The 23,640-nt window shown below is 33.4% G+C and overlaps 2 protein-coding genes across 8 annotated transcripts in view; one reads left to right on the top strand and one right to left on the bottom strand.

The window, feature by feature from the left end:
* Positions 1-2,243, bottom strand: part of LOC124357843 (protein mesh) — a 51,645-nt gene extending 49,402 nt beyond the window's left edge. The window contains exon 1 of one of the 2 annotated variants that reach the window (XM_046809916.1): positions 1,873-2,243. In XM_046809916.1, the coding sequence (XP_046665872.1) occupies positions 1,873-2,188 (316 nt within the window). In that variant the 5' untranslated portion in view covers positions 2,189-2,243. The remainder of the gene's footprint in view (positions 1-1,872) is intronic. The other variant, XM_046809917.1, reaches the window with a different exon arrangement.
* Positions 2,173-22,191, top strand: LOC124357845 (metallothionein 20-III-like). Of its 6 annotated transcripts, none has more exons than XR_006921992.1 (3): positions 2,173-2,231; positions 18,356-18,411; positions 21,446-21,922. XR_006921992.1 is itself a non-coding variant. In XM_046809919.1 (3 exons), the coding sequence occupies exons 1-3, from the start codon at positions 10,567-10,569 to the stop codon at positions 21,553-21,555; spliced, it is 180 nt and encodes a 59-aa protein (XP_046665875.1). In that variant the 5' UTR covers positions 9,412-10,566; the 3' UTR covers positions 21,556-21,922. The 6 variants fall into 6 exon arrangements, 2 of the variants coding, with proteins under 2 accessions (XP_046665875.1, XP_046665874.1); XR_006921991.1 differs by lacking the exon at positions 2,173-2,231 and adding an exon at positions 8,732-8,786; XR_006921990.1 differs by lacking the exon at positions 2,173-2,231 and adding an exon at positions 8,938-9,299.
* Positions 22,192-23,640: the final 1,449 nt, after the last annotated feature.

The raw sequence follows: 23,640 nt of genomic DNA, 5'->3' as shown, positions 1-23,640 counted from the left end.
TATAAGTAAGCGTGATGGTAACTAAAAAATCGCAGAATAAATGAATGTGTAAACGAACTGAGTACAATCATATGATATTTTAACATGTGACAGGTAAAAATGCAGCTGAGTAGCCCATTCAAGCTATAGACTTGAAATTTTGCATGCAACCCGAGAAAAGTCTGTTATATGACACGTGGTGTACCTTACTCGTAATCAGACACACCTGTATGGGCGTTACGAAATATACGGCGATGATAACATATAGAAGGCACTTAGTTTGTTTATTTAAATCCTTTTTCCACCTTTACAACGTCCTTTTCCACCATTACAAGTATACCACCACACGAGTGTAATATAATATAAAAGAGGTCGACTCCACCCATACCATTCGAGATTATGGATTTAGGTAGGCTTCCCAAACTCCTCCTGGATTCATCACTGGTTTTTATTGTCTCTCTATAACTTCTTACTTATTCTCGTATAGTGAAACAAAAATAGCAATCTCTATATAAACCACCCATCTTGGATAAATAGCAATCAACAAACATTGTGGTTTAAGTAGGTTAAGAGTTTGCTCTATAGTAGGCCACTATATCTCTGTAGGCTTTCGTAAGTTTACTGGATGTCGTAAAAAGATATCATATCACTCAGAGAGCCTCTGCCTGTATGAAAACGAAAGTGGAATCCTTTCGGATTTGTTGTTTTGCAATGCCCACTGAAATTTCAAGATCCTCCCCTATTCTTAGCTCTTGACTGAGTAAAAATGTTCAAATGTTGTTTAAGTTATAATTACAAAAGAGTCCCTCAAAAGAACGAGGTTTCGTTGTTGAGATGGTGTGAGTGTAATGGAAACTTGGTATTTAAAAGTTTTGTTATTCCGTCCATACTACCCTCGGCCCTATTTTGGAAACAAAACTAACAATTTTGAAATGTATAAAAACTTCTCAGTTCTTGTTCTTACAAACATTGTTTGGACAATTTAATTGACTCATATGTTGATTTAGAGAAAAGGGCGTAAAACGATTATGCTAATTGATTAAAATGTAGTAAATATGGAAAAAAACAGATTATTGTTAAAGAAAGAAACTTTATATACTCTCCAATATGTCCCAGGTTGCCATAGTTTACAGTTGTTGTAAAACGTATGGAAAAATAAAGCCTACATGTCAGTTCCCGTAGTCTGTAGACCATTATTTAATAAGGCATATCATTAAATAGGACTTTATAGTCCTAACTTCACCTCTAATAAAGACATTTTTCATTTCATTTGCAAGAATCAGTCGATCTAGGATAGTAATACACTACACCGAACTCACACTCATTCTATATACAATTAATCGTATACAAAGGGTTTATGAAATTGCTTAGACTAAAATAGGGGTACACGGGACCACGTGTCGTGCAATAGGCTTAGCTAATGGTAGAACGAGAAAGATTGCAGTAAAGGAAATAGGCAATCATTGAAGTCGGGTATACCTGTGCAGAAATGAGTTAATGCCAAATTTTAAGTCAATTACCAAATTCGTTCTCGAGATAAAAAGAGAACCACCCTCCTGAGTTATAGGCTTCGCTTACGCTCAGCCAAATCCCATGGAAGGACATCTACCATAGTCGAATTCTTTTTTGCCTATTTATAAAAGAAGTTTTAAGCAACATTTCAAGGCTGTAGCTCAATTCGTTCTCGAGTTATCCTGCAGAAAGACACGCAGGAGCAAAATGTTATTCCCTGAGTAATAGGGTTAGCTGTAAGTCAGCAATAAATGCATGTTTAAAATAGCTATGGTTTTACATAGTAGAAGGTATATAGATAAAAAGGCACAGCGACCATGGTTAGTAAAAGTGCTGTAGTTTGAATACAAGTCTAAATACGGATGGTGGGGATGAACTTACCCCATGTAGGAACTTCGTTTCCGGGGTTGCTTCTGTCATACCACCCAGTGGCCAAATTCGAGAACCCTGGCCTCGCGATCCTCTTCGGCGCCCAGTTCCAGGAGTACTTGCCCAGCTGGACGCTCCCGGGAGTCTTCCCGACCGTTTCCACATCGTCCTTCTGAGCGTCCCTTAGGGCGTCCCGGGGCGTCAGCAAGGGCGGAAGCACTATCTTCTGGAACACCTCCACATCGTCTAGCTCTGTCTTTTTCGTAACGTCGGCTCGTGCAGAGTTCGCCAGACACAACACAACCAGAATCGCCACCACAGTACACATCGTTGGTGCGGCACCTGTTCCACACCTGCCGTCAACTGACTGGGTGAGTCCACACCTTCACTGATAACACTGATAACTCCTCTCACATCCTCGTGACGTCAGAGTTACTCACTCACTCGACACTGAGTAATAGAGCTGCTGTGAAATGCGAGACGTCTTCTCATGAGTCGTTCTGTAGTTTATAGTGTAATATCCTGTCCCGACTTTAATGCATACTAGACTTTGTTATGAATTTGCCCACTTGTGCCACTATTAGCTAGACTGCATAAATTGTACTTTTCTAGCGCTTATGTTGTATAGTAATTATTTTATTTATTTTTGCACTAGCATATATAAAAAAAGAAATCTATTGGGTTTGTACTTATATACTCTCCACCATCCATATACTCAGATTACAAACATATTACTTCAAATTTGGTTGGAGAGGGGGTATTCTATGTATTGGTATGCATAGCTTCTTCTTCTTCTGTGTTAGGAGTTTCAAATTATACGATTAATTGAAATTTGTAGCCCAAGAGGAGTGGCCATTATTACGAGTATTATTTTTATGAATCTGAAATTCGATGCTTAACTACGACTAAAAATAATAATAATAACTAACTTATATATTTTAAAACAAAAAAGCCACTTATCTTCTTCAAGTTATCAACAAATCATTTTACCGTTTTTGTGGTTCCATCAGAAAATTAAAACTTTTACACGAGCCCGCATTGGCAGGGCAGATTTTTATTTAACGGTAATTTTTCAATACGAGAAGTACGAGTTTTTACATAGGAATGATGGAATAGAGGTGTATTTTTTGTGCCTTACGCAATATTTTACCTTGTATTTTTAAGTGCAATTATTATTTCTGGGAATTCAGTATAAAGTAAAAGCACATATAACAAATATAACCAGTAGAAGTAATAATACAAAGGTATCATAAGATACGTCGTTGCATAACCTATTCAAAACTTTCAAATAAACACTTCACAATTTCATGTAGCCTGTGAACAAGGAAAGAGCCACACCAAGAGTCGCATTTCAAATTTCGCTGGGGCTGCGTACAAAATTTCAAGTTTATAGCTACATGTTTTACCTCGACACATGTCGAAATGTCATAATTAGGTTAAGGACTGTTATAAAACCAATGTAAAAACAATTACCAACGCTCAGCCAAATTCTATGGAGCCATATGCACCATCATCGAACTCAATATTGCCTATATATATATATATATATATATATATATATATATATATATATATATATATATATATATATAGAGAGAGAGAGAGAGAGAGAGAGAGAGAGAGAGAGAGAGAGAGAGAGAGAGAGAGAGAGAGAGAATTCATGCAAAATTTCAAGTCTATAGAGACATATAGATACACAGACTCATAGAAATTACATATTTCAAATAACCTTTGCTAACGCTCAGCCAATACAAATTTTCAGTCACTTTATTTGGATAGGTTTCAGAATGACAATAAAACTTTTGCTAAAGTTTGAATTTACTTATATTTTGTATTGTATTGAAAAATGGAAGTCATGAAATGGAATGGTAAAGACCTATTTCAAGGATTATAATATTATAAAAATGAAGAAAATTACAACCGTTCTCAAACTGAACATTTTTGTATATGTCATCATAGTCTACTTTAGAGTACAGAATATAAAAATAGAGTTGAAAGTCCAAGACAAAAGTCGATTAGAAACTTTCAGTACAAAGCACAGTCGCATTAATGAGAGAGAGCTCATTACTTTGACGCTTGAATTTATAGAATCCTGGTGTACATGACCATTCGCTTGACCTAACATTTCTTTCGCTGCTCGTGCTTAATCATCTGGAAGCTTTGAAAACCCAGTTTTGGACTACATTCCAAATGAGGATGTTTCTTGTTCACATTGGATTTTATATTCATTGAATTAGAAGATTGTGGAAAAGCAAAACTCGGTGCTGTGCTACATGATAAACTTGTAGAGTTGTCAACAGAACAATAAACAAATCTTTATAGCTAGATATAAAAACGAGTACTGTATTCGGTATGGTGTCTCAAGCCCTAAAACTACTGATTGCATTTGCAACATCATATTTTTGTGAATCTTGGGTTACAAGAATGGTAACGATTATAACCAAAACAAGAAACAGGTTATCATTGGAAAGCGATATAATTATGTGCATAATAAATATTAAACCAGACATTTTAAAGATTATCAAGTCTAGACAAGACATTAGTAGGCCCATCGAACTTTTGAGAAAACTAATGATTATTGGTTAAATGTTAATGTTGAATAAGAATTTCCTTTACTTAGTTATTGTAAAATCAAAGTTATATATTTTTACAATATTTGAACGTGTTTTTAATTGTGTTCATTGTGAAGAATGAACATCTCAGATTGAAAGTAGCCTTTTATGGAATTTGGAGTGGGCTATTTTTAACAATTCTTACAACCCTAACAAACTGACATAATTGTTATTTTTATTGCTAAGTACGGTAGGAATATGTTAGTTTATTTGGGGGAGGTATTGTAAATAGGTATGTGTATAGGTATATTGGACTCTTGAAAAATATTTAAAATACTGTACTACTCTTCCAAAATACTGTAGGTCAAATTCACCATCAACATTCAATGCTTCTGTAGGGAACTTTAATCTATGATGTAAACTGAGTTTCGAACAAAATTGCACAAAATATGTAAGTAAAGTGAGGATAATTTAAAACTTTAGCGTGTTTCAGTTATAAACTTAATATCAATTGTTAACTTTCAACAGTAATGATTGCTGTTGATAAAATGTATGACTTTCAGAAAATAACTGTATATGTTTCCATCGAAAGGATGCGGAACATATAATTCTCTTCTACATTATGAAATATTTTCAATTTTGTTTTTCTCGTTTACTCCTGTTGTCAAGATTTAGAGGTTAGTTTTACGTTTTCCCACCAGACGAACAGCTAAGTAACTTTGCCTTTTAGCCACCAGGTGGTCGGAAATAGTTCGTGCTGTATCTGATAGGAGCGCTATCGTCATTGACTCTTCAAAATATTTAATTTCATATTCATATTTAATATTTAATTCACTATTCATAGTATATAATTTCATTGTTTTTCGTCCTGTGTACCATGAAATGCAACTTATAAAAAAACAGTAGCAGTCGTGGGACTGCCGATAGAAGTGAAAACGGAACTATTAAGTTGAGAGTAATTAACAATACGTTATAGTAGCAGTACATCTGTAATTGTAAATGTGACGCGTTTTTAATTTTCCAATTTTAAAGTCCACGAAAAAATATTATCAAATAACTAGAAATCTATTTTACCACGCTAGTAAGATAAATCTTATACCGTAATAATACTCATTTCATGATGAAGAGGTTAAATATTAAAAACATAATTAAAAATGAATAATGCTAAATTTTAAATACAAATATTCGTACAAATATTAAAAATATTTAAAAATATATTCGTTGTTTTCACTATTCATTTATCTGTATAAAAATATTAATATGTTTCATACTCACTTTTGAACTTCCCACGTGGTCAATTTAACTTTACTTATGTATTCTACACTCTAATACTTAATGTACAACGCGTCACATTTACAATTACAGATGTACTGCTACTATAACGTATTGTTGACGTGACTCACAAAATTATACTTATCCAAAAAGAGTCCAACGCGCACATAATACAGTCAGAAATAGTCGATGTATTAGTGAAAGTTTTATAATAAACATCGGTGATTCTGAGACCAGCGATAGTGAAGAGGATATGTGGAGGAACTCGCCGCTCCATTGTAAAAAAGTACTGTAAGTATTAAAGAATATTATTTTAATGAAAAAAAGTTCAATGCAATCATTATACTTGTTGTAATTGCTCAATATTAATAGTTAGTTAAACATAGAATACAAGTGAGTAAACACCGAGTGAACAACAGTGAGTTGAACACCGTTGTAAATAATACAGTTATTGCTACGGATAAAGTATATAATTGCAATAACAATTAAACCCACAATATTTTTAAAACTAATAAATTAGTTAAATTAACTTGGTTCTTTCGTAAAGGTATTTTTATTGCACAATAAACTAATTTATTGAGTTAATACGGTATCAGTGAGCCAATGCGCCAACTACAGTTCCGGCAGAAACGTTCACTCATCACTTCATACGCTACTACAGGCTAAACTAAACTTCCAATAAAAAAATGATAAATTACAAAAAAAATATTCATCTATTTTCACACAACTTTCTCGCTGACAAATTTTGTCTGACCAAAAAATAAAAAAAATCCTCGCTTACTACTTTTTTCTTGTCATTGTAAACGCTATGTAAAATGTAAACAATAATCAAAATTATTTCGAAATTTTTTTAATATTTAAAAATGTAACCAATAGATTGCCAATATTAAGAGCTTTAATTTGACGCATCTTACAGAATTGTACGACATTGGCTTCACTTTTAAATCGCGAGAGGAAGCCGTAAAGGTGACTGATTTTCGCAGTCTGTTTTCATACTCCGCCGGGACAGTTTTAACACAGCGAGACTGACTTTTTCATGCAGGTTAGTAGTCCGCGGCCAAGTCTACGGTTAAAAAACACAGCGAGACTGACTTTTTCATGCAGGTTAGTATCATTAGCATGTCGGTGACGCGAACCGAGGATTTTACCCTCTACCAAAACGCTCAACGCGCCTAAAGAAGTTTTCACTTCAAAAAACCATCGTTAGTAAGTATTATCTGTACAATAAAATAAATATTAATTGTTCAAACTAAGTGAAATACAATAATTTTCAACAAGGTCGTTTATAATAAATTCAGATTAAAAAATTGTCTTCTATGTCTAGAAGATCATAAAGCACTACGAGAACCGAAGAATGTTAAACTGGCTGGCGAATTTTAGCTCACAGGTTCGACTCGGTGGTTCGTTCAATCAGGAGTCGGCTCATCAGATGACCCGACTCGTTTCATCACGTGATCTGACGAATCTCAGATCTTTTTGTGACTGGATCAGTGAGCCGGTTCGCTCATGAATCTGACTTGACTAAACCTGCTTAGTCGTTTACTACTGCGACCAGTCAGAGCAGATTTACCGATCCTTCTCGCTAGAGTGTGTAACAAGTCATCATGTGAAAGACTGAACAATAAATTTCAGTTAGATGTATATAATGTTGAGCTACTTTTTCCTATGGATAAGGATGTGTACATGAACTTAATAGTAATATTATAAATTTTGACAATTTTTGAAAATAAAATTATCTGATTAAAAGGAAATAACAAATGTATTCAAGTGGCGGGAAATAGTCGACGAAACGTTGTGTGAGCGGGTCTTATGAATCACTGGTCCCGGTCATTCGTTCACCTGACTGAACAGTTCGAACTGAACGGTCATGACCGAGCGACACATAACATTAAATTATTATAGTGACGGAATAATAGAAACTAATCGATCATTTCAAACCTCTCGATGATTCGCTTTAAAAACAATCGAAACATTTGGAATGATACTTTTAGTTCTTCGTAAGAATATATTTGCTCGAAATAGTCGAACATGGAATGGTTGGTTCTCTGCTGTTTCGAAATAACCTGAGTACTGTTTTGAATCAAATTTATATCACTAATATTTTGAAATATTGTTACAGTAACAATTCCTTATTGATTAGGTTGAAAATTAAGTTATTAAAACATATCTGTAAAAACTAAATCAGTGAGGTTACAGGCTAAAAACTAGAAAACTTACAAAAATCCCCTTTAGGCTAAAACGCAGTAATGAACCTAAAAGTCTTAGGACATACCTAGTGTAGGTATTCCTCAGAGATTTCAGCGTCTAGTATAAATAACACTTTGGGTAGCCTACTTTGGTAATGGTATTATTTTTGGAAGAATTTTTTTTACTGGGGACATAAAAAACTACATTACTATAAAGAACAGACATTATTTAACTTATTGTGAAAATTACATGTCATTATACGATCGGTAGTTGTATTCTACCTCCCTGAAGGAAGAGATGTCGATAATAAATAAAAACTAGCAAATATAATATTAATCGAAGTAAAATATTTGTCATTATTACTGACTGCCTCGCTGTATTTATCAGTATTAGCAACACATCAAGTTAATGTGTTTGCTTTCAAGGTTTGGAACGGTGGAATTCTTAATGTTTTCCCCTACAATTATTTATCATAGACTTATTGTGTATAGACTTGTTTTTAGTAAAACTGTTAAGTTTACTTTGAACACCTATACTGACAATATAGGTGGATGAGTGGATTTAGAATTTAAATTGATATTTGGGAATGTAAGCATTCACAAAGTTTAATATTTATGGAACTGTGGATGCACGAAAACAACTGCACATTGTAGTCTTTGTGTTTAAAACTCAATATCGGAACATAGTATTATATTGAACAGGAACGAAATCAGATGGAAACTGAAATAAGTAGGAACTGTCGGAACGGAACGCGTGGAACTGGAACTGCCTCACGGAACTAGTTCCGAGCCTGGAACGTTCCGGTCGGAACTTAGGCTCCCAATCTAAACTTTCTTAGTCTATATCGCGTAATAACAAGAGAGACCTTCGGATAACACAGAAAAACAGCCGAAGTACCCAGCAGACATTATGCAGGTTTATAACTTATGCATTAATGTCGGTAGCAATATGGATATAAAACTTCTAGTATTTACCTACGTACCGTAGTTAAAGTTCTTTATTTGAATAAAACACACAAATGTACAATACAACTAATGTGTATGATAAGATTATTCTCTTAAAATCAAAGTGAATGAAACTTCTATTTCTATACTGATAACATTATACTAACTAAAAACTATAAAACACAATAACAAGTAATACAACAGAAATGAAACACTGCATTTGACTTATTGTATATAGTAAGTTACGTAAAATAGCATGAACCCATGCTCATCTTTAGTAAACGATCTTTGTTACATAAAAAAACTATATTAGTAATAGTTAAACTTTGTATAGTATTTATTACTACATTATACAATGTGAATGTTTATGTATCATTCAGGCACTGGACTTAATTAGTGTCCAACACGTGTTCTTTAGTATTGTTGCTCATTTTTGTCTTCATTACAAATAAGGATTTCGACGCTTTCGTTTGACACAAAACATGTAAGTATTTTAATTTTGTTATGTATTTTAAATCTGCACTAGATGACGAATGTAGCCCTACTAAATTTGAACTGGTTTATTTAAATAGAAGTATTAATTATAATAGTTGTTCAGCGTAAACAGTTTGGTTTTCAAAGATCGATTATTGATCTTGTTCATAGGCCTATTGGGAAAATGTTTTATAGGCAAAGTTTTGTATTAAGCTTTTATAAATACAAAACATAAAACATGAAAAACGTAATTCTGTTACATGTTCACACTTTAAATGTTCTTATTACGTTCGATTACGTATGAAAATGTATTAGTATACCGTATTTGTACTTATAAAATGAAGATAATTTAGTGCAATTAGACTGACTACACGATTGTAACGATAATTAATACATTGTAAGAGTTCAGGGGCGAATAAAGAGGGTGGTCAGTGGGGAATGTGCGCCCCCCTTCACCATATTATTCAAAGATTTAAAATTTTACAACTGTAGAACACTAAAATATTTATTCCTAAGGATATATTATGGAACGTAAATTTCATAATTGTGTTCTATTATACAATATATACCATTAAATTACATGCAAGCCTCTACATAGAGGTAGTAGTACAGTAAATTATGGGAGTTGTCATGTTAGATGACCAATGTTATCATGACTAGAAATGTAGCGCATCTTCTTCAATGTAAAATTAAGTGAAGGAAAATTAAATTAAATAACATTGCATAAAATTGATTACAATTTGACCGACTCATTGTTGGTTTAAATATACAATACTGTAACGTATAATTCGCTACACTAAAATAGGAGCCAAATTAATAGGGATAAGGTGTTGCCACAGTTTGCTATTTAAAGCTGACCATTCTTCATGGGCCTACTAATAGAAATTTGTAACTTAGCTTTAAGATATAAAAATATACAATTTAAAGGTAAACTTTGTAATTATCCGAAGGCAACTATATTTGGAACGGTTTCTCTTACTGGTGACCTAAAAACGACATTATTAGAAAGAACAGACTGTACGTGATCTGATTTCGGAAATGGTGGACGAACTGGGACGTGATCTTGGCGCCACTCCGCACTTCTGGCGGTAAAAGAAAAACAAGCCTCGTGATAGTATTCAAGTTCAGATCACGTTCGAGCACTTTTATATTCATAACACGTACGTGTTTTTAGTGTAATAATAAATAGTAGATGGGGACAGAGTGGTCTACAGTACTTCCCGCCGACATCTCTTTTTTTCAGGACGGAGTAAACAAGAACCGATCGTCATAGTAATATGCAACTTTTACAGTAAGTTAAACAAAGAATGTTATTTCTAATAATGCAGTTTTTGTAGGTTTTCTCTCGGTAACCAAAACTGTTAAAAAATTGCCTTCGGAAAATATCAAAGTACCGGTACGAGTATTATGGAACAGGTTTATTGGGTCACTTTACTTTTATATTATTGTTAAGACCAAACTCATTAGTAAATTAGGTATTACTAGGTATAGACAAAATATTTGGCTGAAATTGATAACTTTCAGCTATATTGTTGGCTGATACTGTTTTTCGTTTAGGTGTATAATTGGTTTTACGTGTAAATCTCTAAACTAAACATGCCATAAATTGATAACAAAATCATCATTTCGTATTTTTAACTCTTTGATACCTTATCATTTCAATCATCGCCATAACTATGGCGATGATTGAAGTTTAATAGCCATGAACTATGGCTATTAAACTTAGAAATGTAATTAAACTGAGATTTACCTGAGAAAGAAAACCGCAATGGCGTAATAGTGATGAAACACCGACAACTTGCTTTGGATCACTGTGAAATACTGGTTCACTGACACACATTGGATATATAGCCTACCATATGCATATATACACAGTGGACATCACTCTGGTGCACTGAATGACTTGACAAGTGACACAAACACTGAACACTGCGTATCGTGGGCCTGCAGTTGAACGGATTGTTATATTAATTGTAACATTGTTATTTTCGCTAATAATTTATTGTTACTCGTTATCTATTTATAGATTATATTGTTGGCTATTTGTGTTGTATCATAATGTTAATCACTGTTATTTAAAGCTTTGAGGGCACAGTTTAAGAAGTAAATGAGTTATTCTGACATTGTTACTTACTGTATATGTTAAATATTTATTGTAAATCGTTAATTAGTGGTTAACATTGTTATTTTCTCTGATAATTTATTGTTACTCGTTACCTATTTATAGATTATATTGCTGGCTATTTGAATTATATCATAATGTTAATTACTGTTATTTAAAGCTTTGAGGGCACAGTTTTAGAAGTAAATAAGTTATTCTGACATTGTTACTTTCTGTATATGTTAAATATTTATTGTAAATCGTTAATTAGTGGTTAACATTTTTATTTTCTCCGATAATTTATTGTTACTCGGTACCTATTTATAGATTATATTGTTGGCTATTTGAATTATATCATAATGTTAATTACTGTTATTTAAAGCTTTGAGGGCACAGTTTTAGAAGTAAATAAGTTATTCTGACATTGTTACTTTCTGTATATGTTAAATATTTATTGTAAATCGTTAATTAGTGGTTAACATTGTTATTTTCTCTGATAATTTATTGTTACTCGTTACCTATTTATAGATTATATTGTTGGCTATTTGAATTATATCATAGTGTTAATCACTGATATTTAAAGCTTTGAGAGCACAGTTTTGGAAGTAAATAAGTTATTCTGACATTGTTATTTATATGTTAAATATTTATTGTAAATCGTTAATTAGTGGTTAACATTGTTATTTTCTCTGATAATTTATTGTTACTCGTTATCTATTTATAGATTATATTGTTGGCTATTTGAATTATATCATAGTGTTAATCACTGATATTTAAAGCTTTGAGAGCACAGTTTTGGAAGTAAATAAGTTATTCTGACATTGTTATTTATATGTTAAATATTTATTGTAAATCGTTAATTAGTGGTTAACATTGTTATTTTCTCTGATAATTTATTGTTACTCGTTATCTATTTATAGATTATATTGTTGGCTATTTGAATTATATCATAGTGTTAATCACTGATGTTTAAAGCTTTGAGAGCACAGTTTTGAAAGTAAATAAATTATTCTGACATTGTTATTTATATGTTAAATATTTATTGTAAATCGGTAAATATTGTATTTGGTGGTTTATCTGTATTTTATGCTTGGTGTTAGATTTTGTTGTACCGTTGATACTCTAGCTTTAAAAATAAATTGATTACATGTTAGTTTTCATATTTTTATTAGTTTTTTAAGAATGTTATTTATGGTTTCTGTTTCTCTCTCCGTTGTTAGTGGCGATGAATGGCTATAAACCTCACAGGGAGCACCACAGCACGGTGTTGCGCACACACATATTTAACCTAATTGGACAATTTAAACACACTAGCATTGACACACACTATAACTAACGCACACAAACACCGACACCGTGAACACTACAAGGGGAGCACACACACAGTACCGCGCGCCGGAGTTCCCGTACCTCCTCAGTCATGTTAAAGCGAGTAGCGGATTGAGTACCGCACTGTCCACTCTAGAAACATATTGGAATTTGACTGAGGGCAGGTTTTATTTGCTTATTTGTTTAGAGATAAGGAGATTTGGGAATTCCGGTAGCCGGCGTTGTCAGATTTCCTGATGACAGGGTTGCCATTCGTCGTTGCTGAGGGAAGAATTAATTAGGATTTTTAGGGACTCAAATATGCGTTTGATTTTAACTATTACTATTAAGTATTATTTAAAAAAATTATACTGTTTCGATCAAATTTACCACACATACCAAGATATCTAAGCTAGTGCCTGCCCTAAACCGCCGAATTTGAGTTTATAGTTTAGTAAATTAAAAGAAAGTTAAAAGTTGAATATTTGTATCAATGTGTTCTATTTACTTTTTCAAGTGGTCCTCACCGACAAGTTTTGTAGAACTTGGTGAGGCCAAGACTATGTAAAACAACTGTTTATAAATAAAATAAATAAATAAATAAATAAATAAATAAATAAAACTAACTTGGCTGAAGATCCAAATAGTCCTTCTTCTAATTTGAAAAAAATATTGTATGCTTATACAATTCTAATTTGATTTCGGATTCTGGACTATAAAAGCTGAGAAGTATGGCTAAATCACTGACTGATTCAATATCTCTCTTAGGCCCGCCTCCACTTGCGATTTGTTGTCGCGCGATTGTTTAGTCGCAAAAATAGAACCTATTGTTTTAAATGCAGGCGCATCCACATGCGACAGAAATGCGACTGCGATTTAAAAAACGCAACTGGACCTATTTTGACCGCGACGCGACTGTCGCGGAAATAAAATGAGTCACACGGACAGGCATCGACATGCATCCACTGGGCGATTATTTAGTCGCATTTTTTGACTGAGTACTGTCGAGCGGTGGCTGTTTGTTAAACTAAATAAATATGTCTGACAGTGAAACCTCTACTAGTAAATTAGTATTATCAGTCATTGATACTGATTTGCTAATTAGTGAAGTAGAAAAGAGACCGGCTCTTTATAATAAACAATTAAAAGAGTACAGTGACCGAAATATAAAAGAAAAACTGTGGACTGAAGTGTGTGGTAAAGTGATAGAAAACTGGAATGACCTTAACATCAAAAGAAAAGAAACATAAAGGTGAGTGATTTAAATATGATAGCATTAATTGGCTAAAAATACCACCTACAGGATATCTAAAAAATTGTAGCCTACACTAACTTATAATTTATATCTTATCGGATTCATTGCAGTTCTATATGTTCCCGATTTAATCAATTTATTTTCCGTCTTTGATATTGTATTATCTTATAAATCTATTATATTATCGTCTATTAAAATATTGTATGGCTTTTTTAATTTATTCCCAACAGTTTTTGTTTTATTTTTTATTATTATTTTCACAAGAAACATTTTTTTCAATATTTCATTTTAATAGGGTCTACCTAATAGGTTTCTGTAAATAAAACATCGTTCATCAGTTTTATTAGCAATTTATTTAAACCAAAATGTAGTTTTGGCTAACAAGATATGGTTGTATAAATGATTAATAATGAAATTATTAAACTTTAGTTACTCTTAACATGTATTAAACAATTTTTTTAAACAGAGGTTTTTCTTCTGTAAATCACTTCCATGTATTATTATGCCAACTTCTTTCTTATTGATTTAAACATGGTCGTATTGCCAAGGTAATGAGCCTTGAGGTGAAATGAAGTAATCTGCCAAGTAGTCTCTTGCTTCGATACCTGAAGAGGTACCCCGTACACCGACTTGTTGTATACATACCAGCGGACACTCATAGCATTCATCTTCAACTCGAATACCATCTTTTCTTCTTACAAAGTTGTTTGAGAACGCAGGATGATTTAATAATGTCATCCGCTAAGTTCGTTTGGACATTCAATGGCCGATGGAAAATTCGCCATTTGTTGGCTAAAATACCAAACGTGCATTCCACCATTCTTCGAGCACGGCACATTCTGTAGTTGTATACTCTTTGTTTCATGGATAAATTCTTCCTGGATAAGGCCTCACTATATTTCTTGATGTAGCAAATGCTTCATCTCCAACTATAACAAATGGCATAGGTTTTCCATTTTCGTCATTAGGAAGAGTTTTGAGCTTGAGGATGTTCAGTTTGCCATCAATCAACTTTGCACCTAGTGCGGAGTTTTTCAGAATATTTGAATCACTGTTACTAACCGTAAGATCCTACATCGATTGCTGTAAAACAATAGTCTGCGTCTACTACAGCAAGTAACACAATCGAAAAGTAATTTTTATAATTGTAAAAAAGAGATCCAGAGTGATTTGGCTTCTGAATTCTTATATGTTTTGCCGTCAATGGCACCAATGCAATTTGGGAAGTTCGTTCGCAAGTAAAATTGTTTTGCTATCTCCTTCCAATCTTCCTCTGATTTGGTAGGCATGTGTATTGGTTGTTGTAAACATGTCCACAATTTTTGAGCAAGTATCTTTAATGATGTGACCAATTGTGCTGGCACCCAATAAATATTCAAAGTGTAAACGAAATGAAGCTGTTCCCAGTGGCAAGGTACCTGAAAATAATAAATTCTGAAAATAAGGAGGTACTATATCAAAAGTGTTATGATGAAGTATGGCATAGGTTTTACATTTGAAATCAATAAAATATAATTTTTAATTATTCTAGGGGGGTTAATACTAAATTTGTATTCCAGGTACAGACGTTCAAAAAAAGTGGAAGAATTTAAAGGACTGCTTTTTGAGGGAAATTGCAGCACAACGAAAAACCACATCAGGGCCAAGGAGCAACAAAAAGAAGAAAGTATATCCATTTTGATGCGTTGCTGTTTTTGGTTCCCTTTGTAAAAGGAAGAGAAACTATTAGTAATATCTCCCTCAATGAAACGGATGGATATGAACCAGAGCAACCACATGATACATCTGATGACATTCAAGAAGGTAATTCTAAACTGCAAGATGCTCACTTGGCATTAATGCACAGACCGAGCGTGAAAGGCGTAAAAAATAGTAAGAAACAAAATGCAAACTCATATGAGACATCTTTATTGAACATTTTGAAAGCAAGACAAAGTGACGAGGGTAAATGAAGATAAACACTTCGCTTTAATGTTGGTTCCAATGTTAGGAAAATTAAATGAAGAGCAAAAGCATTATGGCTAAGATAGAAAATTTTAAACGTCATGAGGCAAGCTCGAAACATTAATCCACGCCCCTGGTTACATCAGCTCTTCCCAACATACACAACAGCCACAGCATAGCCATTCTGCTTACGGACATAATTCTAACCAACCTGTGTATCCACAAAATACTGGGCCAATGCAGAATTTTTTACAACGATTTTGCAGGAAGTGTTTTGTCATCACCCTCTGCAAGTGGAAGTGATCTTTTTTGATTTAATCGTAAACTCTTTTAATGGGTAAACTACTAACCCTTAGTTATTCCTATAACATTTGATTTTTATTAATTTGTACTTGTGTTTTTTTTAAAATGTTTTGATTTAATAAAGGTTTTTTAATAGATAAACAAATAAGATAATTTTGATTTTCTGTAATTATTACTCACCTCAAAGTCACTGATAGACGTTCTTCTGGTGGTATAGACAATCTCCATTTTGTGTTTTATATGTAATTGATGGACCAATTATTCTCAAAAGTTCATCAAAACTATTTTCGTCATTCGGTAATACTGAAAGAATTTTATAGGATGTTCACTCAAATCTTCAAATAACTTGTGAAACTGCCCTTTTTAGTAATCGCTGACTTGTTATTGGGGTGAACCCAGTAATTATGTTTTCGCCGTTTACGTCTAGCACGAAGTAAAAGCGCGATCACAACACTTGCTTCGATGTCATCCATGATCAAAATCTACAACGATTCTGTCGCAAGTGGATGCACCTCAATTAAGTTTTTGCGACTGCGACAAAACAATCGCGCGACAAACAAATCGCAAGTGGAGGCCGGGCCTTACTGACACAAATTATTCATTGATTCAAGGAAAGTGAAGTTAAAAATATAAAAAGATCTTGGGTGTTGAAAATTATGAACATTCAAACTAGACTTAATTTAAACAAATTTTCGGTAGGGATGGAGATGAAAAGTTTTCTCGCGAAAATGTTTCCCAAAGTAAATAGTAGTAGACCAAATCTTAGTGACTTCGTAAACTAAACTGGCAGTGCATATTTAGTTTTAGAATAGGAAAACATATTTAAAGTGTTCTTCAAACAGTAAACGTGTTGAGAGCACAGTGTTAAAATATTTAATATTTTAGAGTTATGGTCTAGAAAAATATGGAATTATAAATTTGTTGTGCCAAACAAGGCTTGGGTATGTGACTTACAAATTCAAAATATATGGTATAATTAAATTCGCTTTTTGTGTTGGACTGTTTGTGCTTTGATATTATCTAAACTACTCAACGTATTTTGATACGGTTTTCACTTTCGGCTTCTTTATGAACTAGGTCAGATTCCTAGGTATGATATATCAATATTTTAATCATATAAACTGGAAAAAAAGTTTGTATAATGTGAAAATTGACATTTTTGAAAGCTTTCATTGTTAATACGGCCTAAACCTTACGATTCACGTATAACAAAATGTATTACGGAATTGAACATTTCAAAAAGGTTTACAAAAATTCTGCGGTGGCATGTATCTATTTCCAAAGAATAACCTACAATAACCATCTTAGTTTACATTTTTATTAGTAGTCATAGTTAAGGTCAAGGTTGCGCGACTTATGACCAAAGAGCAGTAAATATTTTGATTCTTTAAAAACATTTATTCAAAGATGCAAACATACTACTCTGTATTAGATCATGAGGTATTTAATTTTCCTACAGAATTCCTGAATTCCTTGCAGCCCTCTGGAATACCTCCGCTTAAATCAGTGTTGAAAGTACGATGTCCCGACATCTTACTACTTAACCTAATCATACTCAAGCTTTATCTCGCGTGCCTGGTGGTTAATTATAAATTTGTTAAAAAAAAAATTATAATCTGAGAATTATCATTCGATATTATTAACCATTTCGATGCCTCCTTCTCATTTATCCTCATCTAACATGGCGCGGTAGATAGATTCCTCTTATTGAGGAAATTCCTTTCGATTCACGAGGAATTAAGTTGTATGCTTGTATAACATATACTGCCTTTAGAGTTCTACCTAGAAAGTTCTTCTGAACACAAAACAACAACAAATAACATTATTGTATGTACAAGATTTTGGAAAATACAATGTTACTAAATCACTTAATTCTCAAAAGTCTGCTTACGGGACTCTAGATTTAGGTTATGAAATAGTCGTTACATTGCAAAACTACAGTATAAATACACAGAGACTCCATAAATAGACGATTTAAATAGTGGACAAGATAGGCACGAGTGCTGGTGATCACCCAGATAAGATCTATTAACTTATCGCGAGAGACAGACTGTACAGATAATACAAGTACAGTTAGTACCACACAGAGACAGCAGACTGGAGGTCAAACCAATCTGAGCAGTTAACCGCTATAATTGTTGTTGTTGTGTTCCAGTACCACTCGACTGTCATCTGTAGCCATGCCTGGACCTTGCTGTGGATCTGGAGGCAGTGAGTATTTACAGATTATTCATTAAGTGTACGGTACTTTTATAACTCTATATTATTACCAAAGTAACAAATATACACCCTTTTTAAAACCTTCGACATAAAATGTTGTATATTTTAGTATCTCAAACGATAGATTTATTTTAAACATGACTGTTCCTAATCGTGTTTTTTTTCAAATAACTGCACACAAATAACTGTTTTTGTGTTGAAGTTTCTTAAAAACGGGTGTAATAATTTTAAATAACTTCAAAAACACCTTGCTACTTGCCCAATAATATCAAAGACCTTACAGTTATAAAATAATTTGATACAAAAAATATCAGAAGAAAATATTTTTTGACATATTCTGAAACTAGATTAAAGTTAAATATTATAACATATTAACACATACATTCCAGAAGCTCTTTTCTTATTGGAATTCTTATAAATTTGAAAATAAACACTCCAATAATACAATCTTTATTCTTGTGAGGCCTTTCGTGTTCAAAAAACGTACACATTATCAGACCTACATAACTGAATATTAGTGGTTACAATGATAATGTAAACAATTTTGTACTTAATTAAAACATATGTCATTAAAAATACAAGAAGATAATATTCTATAACAGGAAAATATGTCTATAGATATGTATAATAAAGTTAATATTAAATTAGATCAAATAAAGTAAGTGAATTTTGAAAAGGTCCAAGTTCAAAATTTACTAGATTATTATTATTATTATTTCCTGATGTACAATATTATCTCCTTGTTTTTTTTATGAAATATGTTTTTATTTAAGTACAAAATTGTTTATAATATTATCGTAACCACTTTTTTATTCAGTCATGTGGTTCTGATGATGTGTTCCTTGAACTCGAAAGGCTTCACAGAAACAAATTGTGCATTATTGGAGTGTTTGTTTTCAAATTAATAACACATGCTAAATATTGTAGGACGAGTAATATAAAGCTGTAAATCCAAGTAGGTTTCTATAAACATGATACTCTGTCAATGTACCATTAATACTTATAAATCCATTTAATGAATGTCTGCACAAATAGTGTTTTTTTAACACCTCAGGTGTGTTAGACTGTTTTCTATAGTAAGTGTAAACATCATAATTATATGTTTTCTCATGCTGTTGGGAGTGTAAAACAATTCTTTATAACTAACTAGCTGTTTCCCGCGGCTTCGCACGCGTCTCTTAAGCTTTGCCCGTATATTTCTTTGCCTTCAAATAGTGTTTGGATATTTTAATATACGTAACTACTGTGTTGTAATTGCAGTTTATAATGTGCAGGCGCTTTGATAACTTTTATATCTTGCAGTACAGCCTGGTGGTTAGTTACATCAATGGGCATTGCGTATAAACCTTCTACATAGAAAAATACAAATTTTCATAGTGATCGGTCCAATAGTTTCTGAGTCTATAAAGGACAAACACACAAACATTCATTTTTATATATTATGATTGCAGAAACAGTTTAAACAAAATTTGTCGTTTCTCTTAAGCTTACTCTATGCTTTAAAACTATAAGTGTAAAGAAATTTATATATAAATATATTTTTTGTCGCATTATATATGTTTACAAAGAACAGCTGATTAAAAATTTGAAAAGACTCTTTCACTTAATAACATATGTTTGCTGCAATGCATTTCTTACGGGTATTTCTGTAACCAGTGGGGCGGAATCCTGAATCGGGAAAGGGATAATAAGTATCCTATAACCTTCTACAGATCAAGACGAACAAATTAAAAAAAAAAATAGGCGAATCCGTCCAGCCGTTTGTGAGTGATGCTGTTACACACGAACAGTTTCATTTTTATATATTAGATTAAATATTTAAAACGTGTTACTAATTGCTTATATTGCAGCGATTAGTGTTACAAATAAAACTACAGTTCAAGTACGACAAATATAGACTTAAATAATGCAGGACAAATTAATGTACCGTGATATTTTAGTTTTAAGGCTTGATAAATTTTTATCATCAGCCAGGTGATAATGGATGATTTCCGCTAGTTTGATGTGTTTACAATAACGTCTTTAGGTGTTTGAGTTTGGCAAAGGTGTACTCTCTGTCTGGAAAGATAGAGAGGGGGGGGGGTTATTATTGCTGGCGATGTTGGTTGGTAGACAGAATGCTTACTTGAGGTTGGTGGAGTGGCATCTCAGCCAGAAAACGACAAAGTAGGTTTATTAACAGTGCTGATTTCAGTTTTGTACGTTTTGATATAGGTCTACGTTCAGTGTGGTGAAATAGAGAAGACAGCAGGCAAAGTTGGTATACATAAAATGCCGCCTTCAGGTTTCTAGATTTGGTAAAGCTTTAATTTCAGACTGACAAATTAGAGGTTACCAGATTTAGGGGTTTCTAAGTACTCTATTCTTGTTTTGTACACGAGTATACGGTATTGTGCTATCTTGTGGTGGCCGTTATCCTGACAAGGAGGCAAAGTTTCCTTTAAATTAATCGAAAATCTGGATTTGCGTTAGTGCCAAATTGCCTTTGGACAAGTGGCAAAGTTTATTTTTCAATGCCTCCATCAGAATTGTAGATTTTGTAAACCATTATCTTCCGTCTGTCAAGAGAGCGATTAATTTGCCTAAGTTAGTATTTGTACATTGGTAACATGAGAAATTAAATGAAAATCTTTGTTGTAGACGCGAAATTATGATTTCAAGTCCTCTGTTCCACAAACCTCTTCCTCCTCCTCCTCTCCCTTGAGATGATGAAGTTCAGCCAGGCAAAGGGGTAGGAATGACGGATTGGTCCACGTACAGCCCTTTCCTTAGGGCTGGTTTTGAGGTTTTGGTGTACCATATCACTCGATCTCCAACATAGTGTGAAAGGGATAACCTTTAGTTCATGTAATCCTTGAGGTTGGTCAAGTTTTCAGTTTCTGGATTTCAGCCAAGCAGGGGGTTATCGACTAATGTAGTGTTACACATCGCTGCCACCTCATTGACTTAGCATTCAATGTTCTAGCAGTCGTGTTCCCACATTGGTAACTTGTGCAATGCTGATGTACTGACCGCAATGTTGCAGAATGCCAAGGATCCGCGTGTAACTGCGGTGCTGCCTGCAACTGTGGCCGCACTCAATGTTCTAGCAGTCGTGTTCCCACATTGGTAACTTGTGCAATGCTGATGTACTGACCGCAATGTTGCAGAATGCCAAGGATCCGCGTGTAACTGCGGTGCTGCCTGCAACTGTGGCCGCACTCAATGTTCTAGCAGTCGTGTTCCCACATTGGTAACTTGTACAATGCTGATGTACTGACCGCAATGTTGCAGAATGCCAAGGATCCGCGTGTAACTGCGGTGCTGCCTGCAACTGAGGCCGCACTCAATGTTCTAGCAGTCGTGTTCCCACATTGGTAACTTGTGCAATGCTGATGTACTGACCGCAATGTTGCAGAATGCCAAGGATCCGCGTGTAACTGCGGTGCTGCCTGCAACTGAGGCCGCACTCAATGTTCTAGCAGTCGTGTTCCCACATTGGTAACTTGTACAATGCTGATGTACTGACCGCAATGTTGCAGAATGCCAAGGATCCGCGTGTAACTGCGGTGCTGCCTGCAACTGTGGGTCTGACTGCCCCTGCTCTGCCAGCAAACCTCACACCCAGGACTCCCAATCCAATGTCGGAGATAAGAAGTGATGCATCCCCGACATCAAAAATTTTTCTCACCAGAATGGATTTAATTTGCTATTGGAATCACTAAACTATGTAGATGTTAAATTATTTTAAAGTTTTTCTTCAATAAAGCACAATTTTTAGTAAATAAAAAATGGTGTATTTGTTTAACAAAATTATTTATTTGGGATTTTCCTAATGTTAGGTTTATTCAGTTTTTTACAATAGTTTTGGATTTTATTAAGTCCAGAGTTATGCTTTGTAGAATATGTTATCCATTATTTACAGTACCACGAATCTGTTATTAAAGAATCAGATTTCTACTTCCCAAATGCTGTAATGACAATGTAACAGATAGTACCAGGTATAAATTCCCTGTTTTGTAAATATAAACAATGCAAAATTAACAATACATATTTTAAGCGGGAAAATATTTCCAATAAGTAAACATTAAATAATTTTTTAACCTGTTTATCTCTTCTTGCAAGCAGACTTGGCTGCACAGGTTTCTGTCAAAGTTTTCTTCAAACTGTTACGCAGGTGTTAGCGTGGATTTGAACAGAATTGAAACTTGAAGGCTCAAAACACTGTTTAATAATCGGAGCAGAGATGTCCGTTATAAAGCAGATAAAGGGTTCTAAAGAACTTGTTCACATTGTTAATTAAACCTTTTAGAAGGCATTTAGTTAACTTAAAGCAATGTTTCTTATTTCGAAACAATAGTACTTAAGCTAAGTATAATGTTTTAAAAACGTACAAATTTTTATTGTTCCATTTTATACTATAAAATGACTAAAATATTTTTATGAACATTTTACTGCTATTCTTATATTTTTGTTTGATATTAGTTGAAATTGATAAAATTAATACAGTTATAATAAAATATTGGAAAAAATTTAGGGATAAAACAAAACAGGTTTACTCAATGATAACACGTTTTTAAAATTCTGCATGGAACATTAATGTTCCAATCCATAACATCCCACAAAACAATGCCAATTTCATTATTAGTCACTTATGTCTTGAAATTCTGAGCTTCTGTAACTGTTGTACCATAAATGTAAGTTCATACTGAGAGACGAGTTCAAAAATGTTGCAATCCTGCTTATTCAGAGATGGGCTTTAAATTTGAACTTTCGTGTCCAAAGGATAACAGGATTTCGGACATTTGCCATTGTTAGAGGTTATAAAAGGTATAGCACAACGTTTCGAGAATTGGAATCTATCCTCTTCGTCAGGTGAGGAAGGTATTAATACATACAAAAATAACGAACAGAAATAAGTAAAGAAGGGTTCAAAAGCTGCTTATAGTTAAAGTTAAACCTGAATTAGCCAACTGTATGAAACCCCATTTCTTGGATGACAGTAGAGAATTTGTCTTTTTACCTTATCTGATGCCGATGTAACTATAATTAAGTGTATGATGGTTGGTATTAAGTATGTGAAGCAAAAAATATGTAATATCGGTGTAAATATAAAAAATCGGTGACATAGAAGCTCAAAGTGAACTCTTTACATCGTTTGACGATATAATTTAAGAGTGTCAAGCTGAGACAACCGTGACCTGTGACACATTTTTGTTTGTAATATTATTAACACTTTCA

Source organism: Homalodisca vitripennis, chromosome 3 (assembly GCF_021130785.1).
Source record: "Homalodisca vitripennis isolate AUS2020 chromosome 3, UT_GWSS_2.1, whole genome shotgun sequence".
Taxonomy (NCBI): Eukaryota; Metazoa; Arthropoda; class Insecta; order Hemiptera; family Cicadellidae; genus Homalodisca; species Homalodisca vitripennis.
This window is presented reverse-complemented; position numbering and strand designations above follow the sequence as displayed.

What these genes read in the sequence shown, in the direction of transcription:
- LOC124357845 (XM_046809918.1), top strand. An exon ending in TTGCTGTGGATCTGGAGGCA is followed by an intron (nt 18,412 to 21,941) that starts GTGAGTATTTAC and finishes GCAATGTTGCAG; the next exon opens with AATGCCAAGGATCCGCGTGT.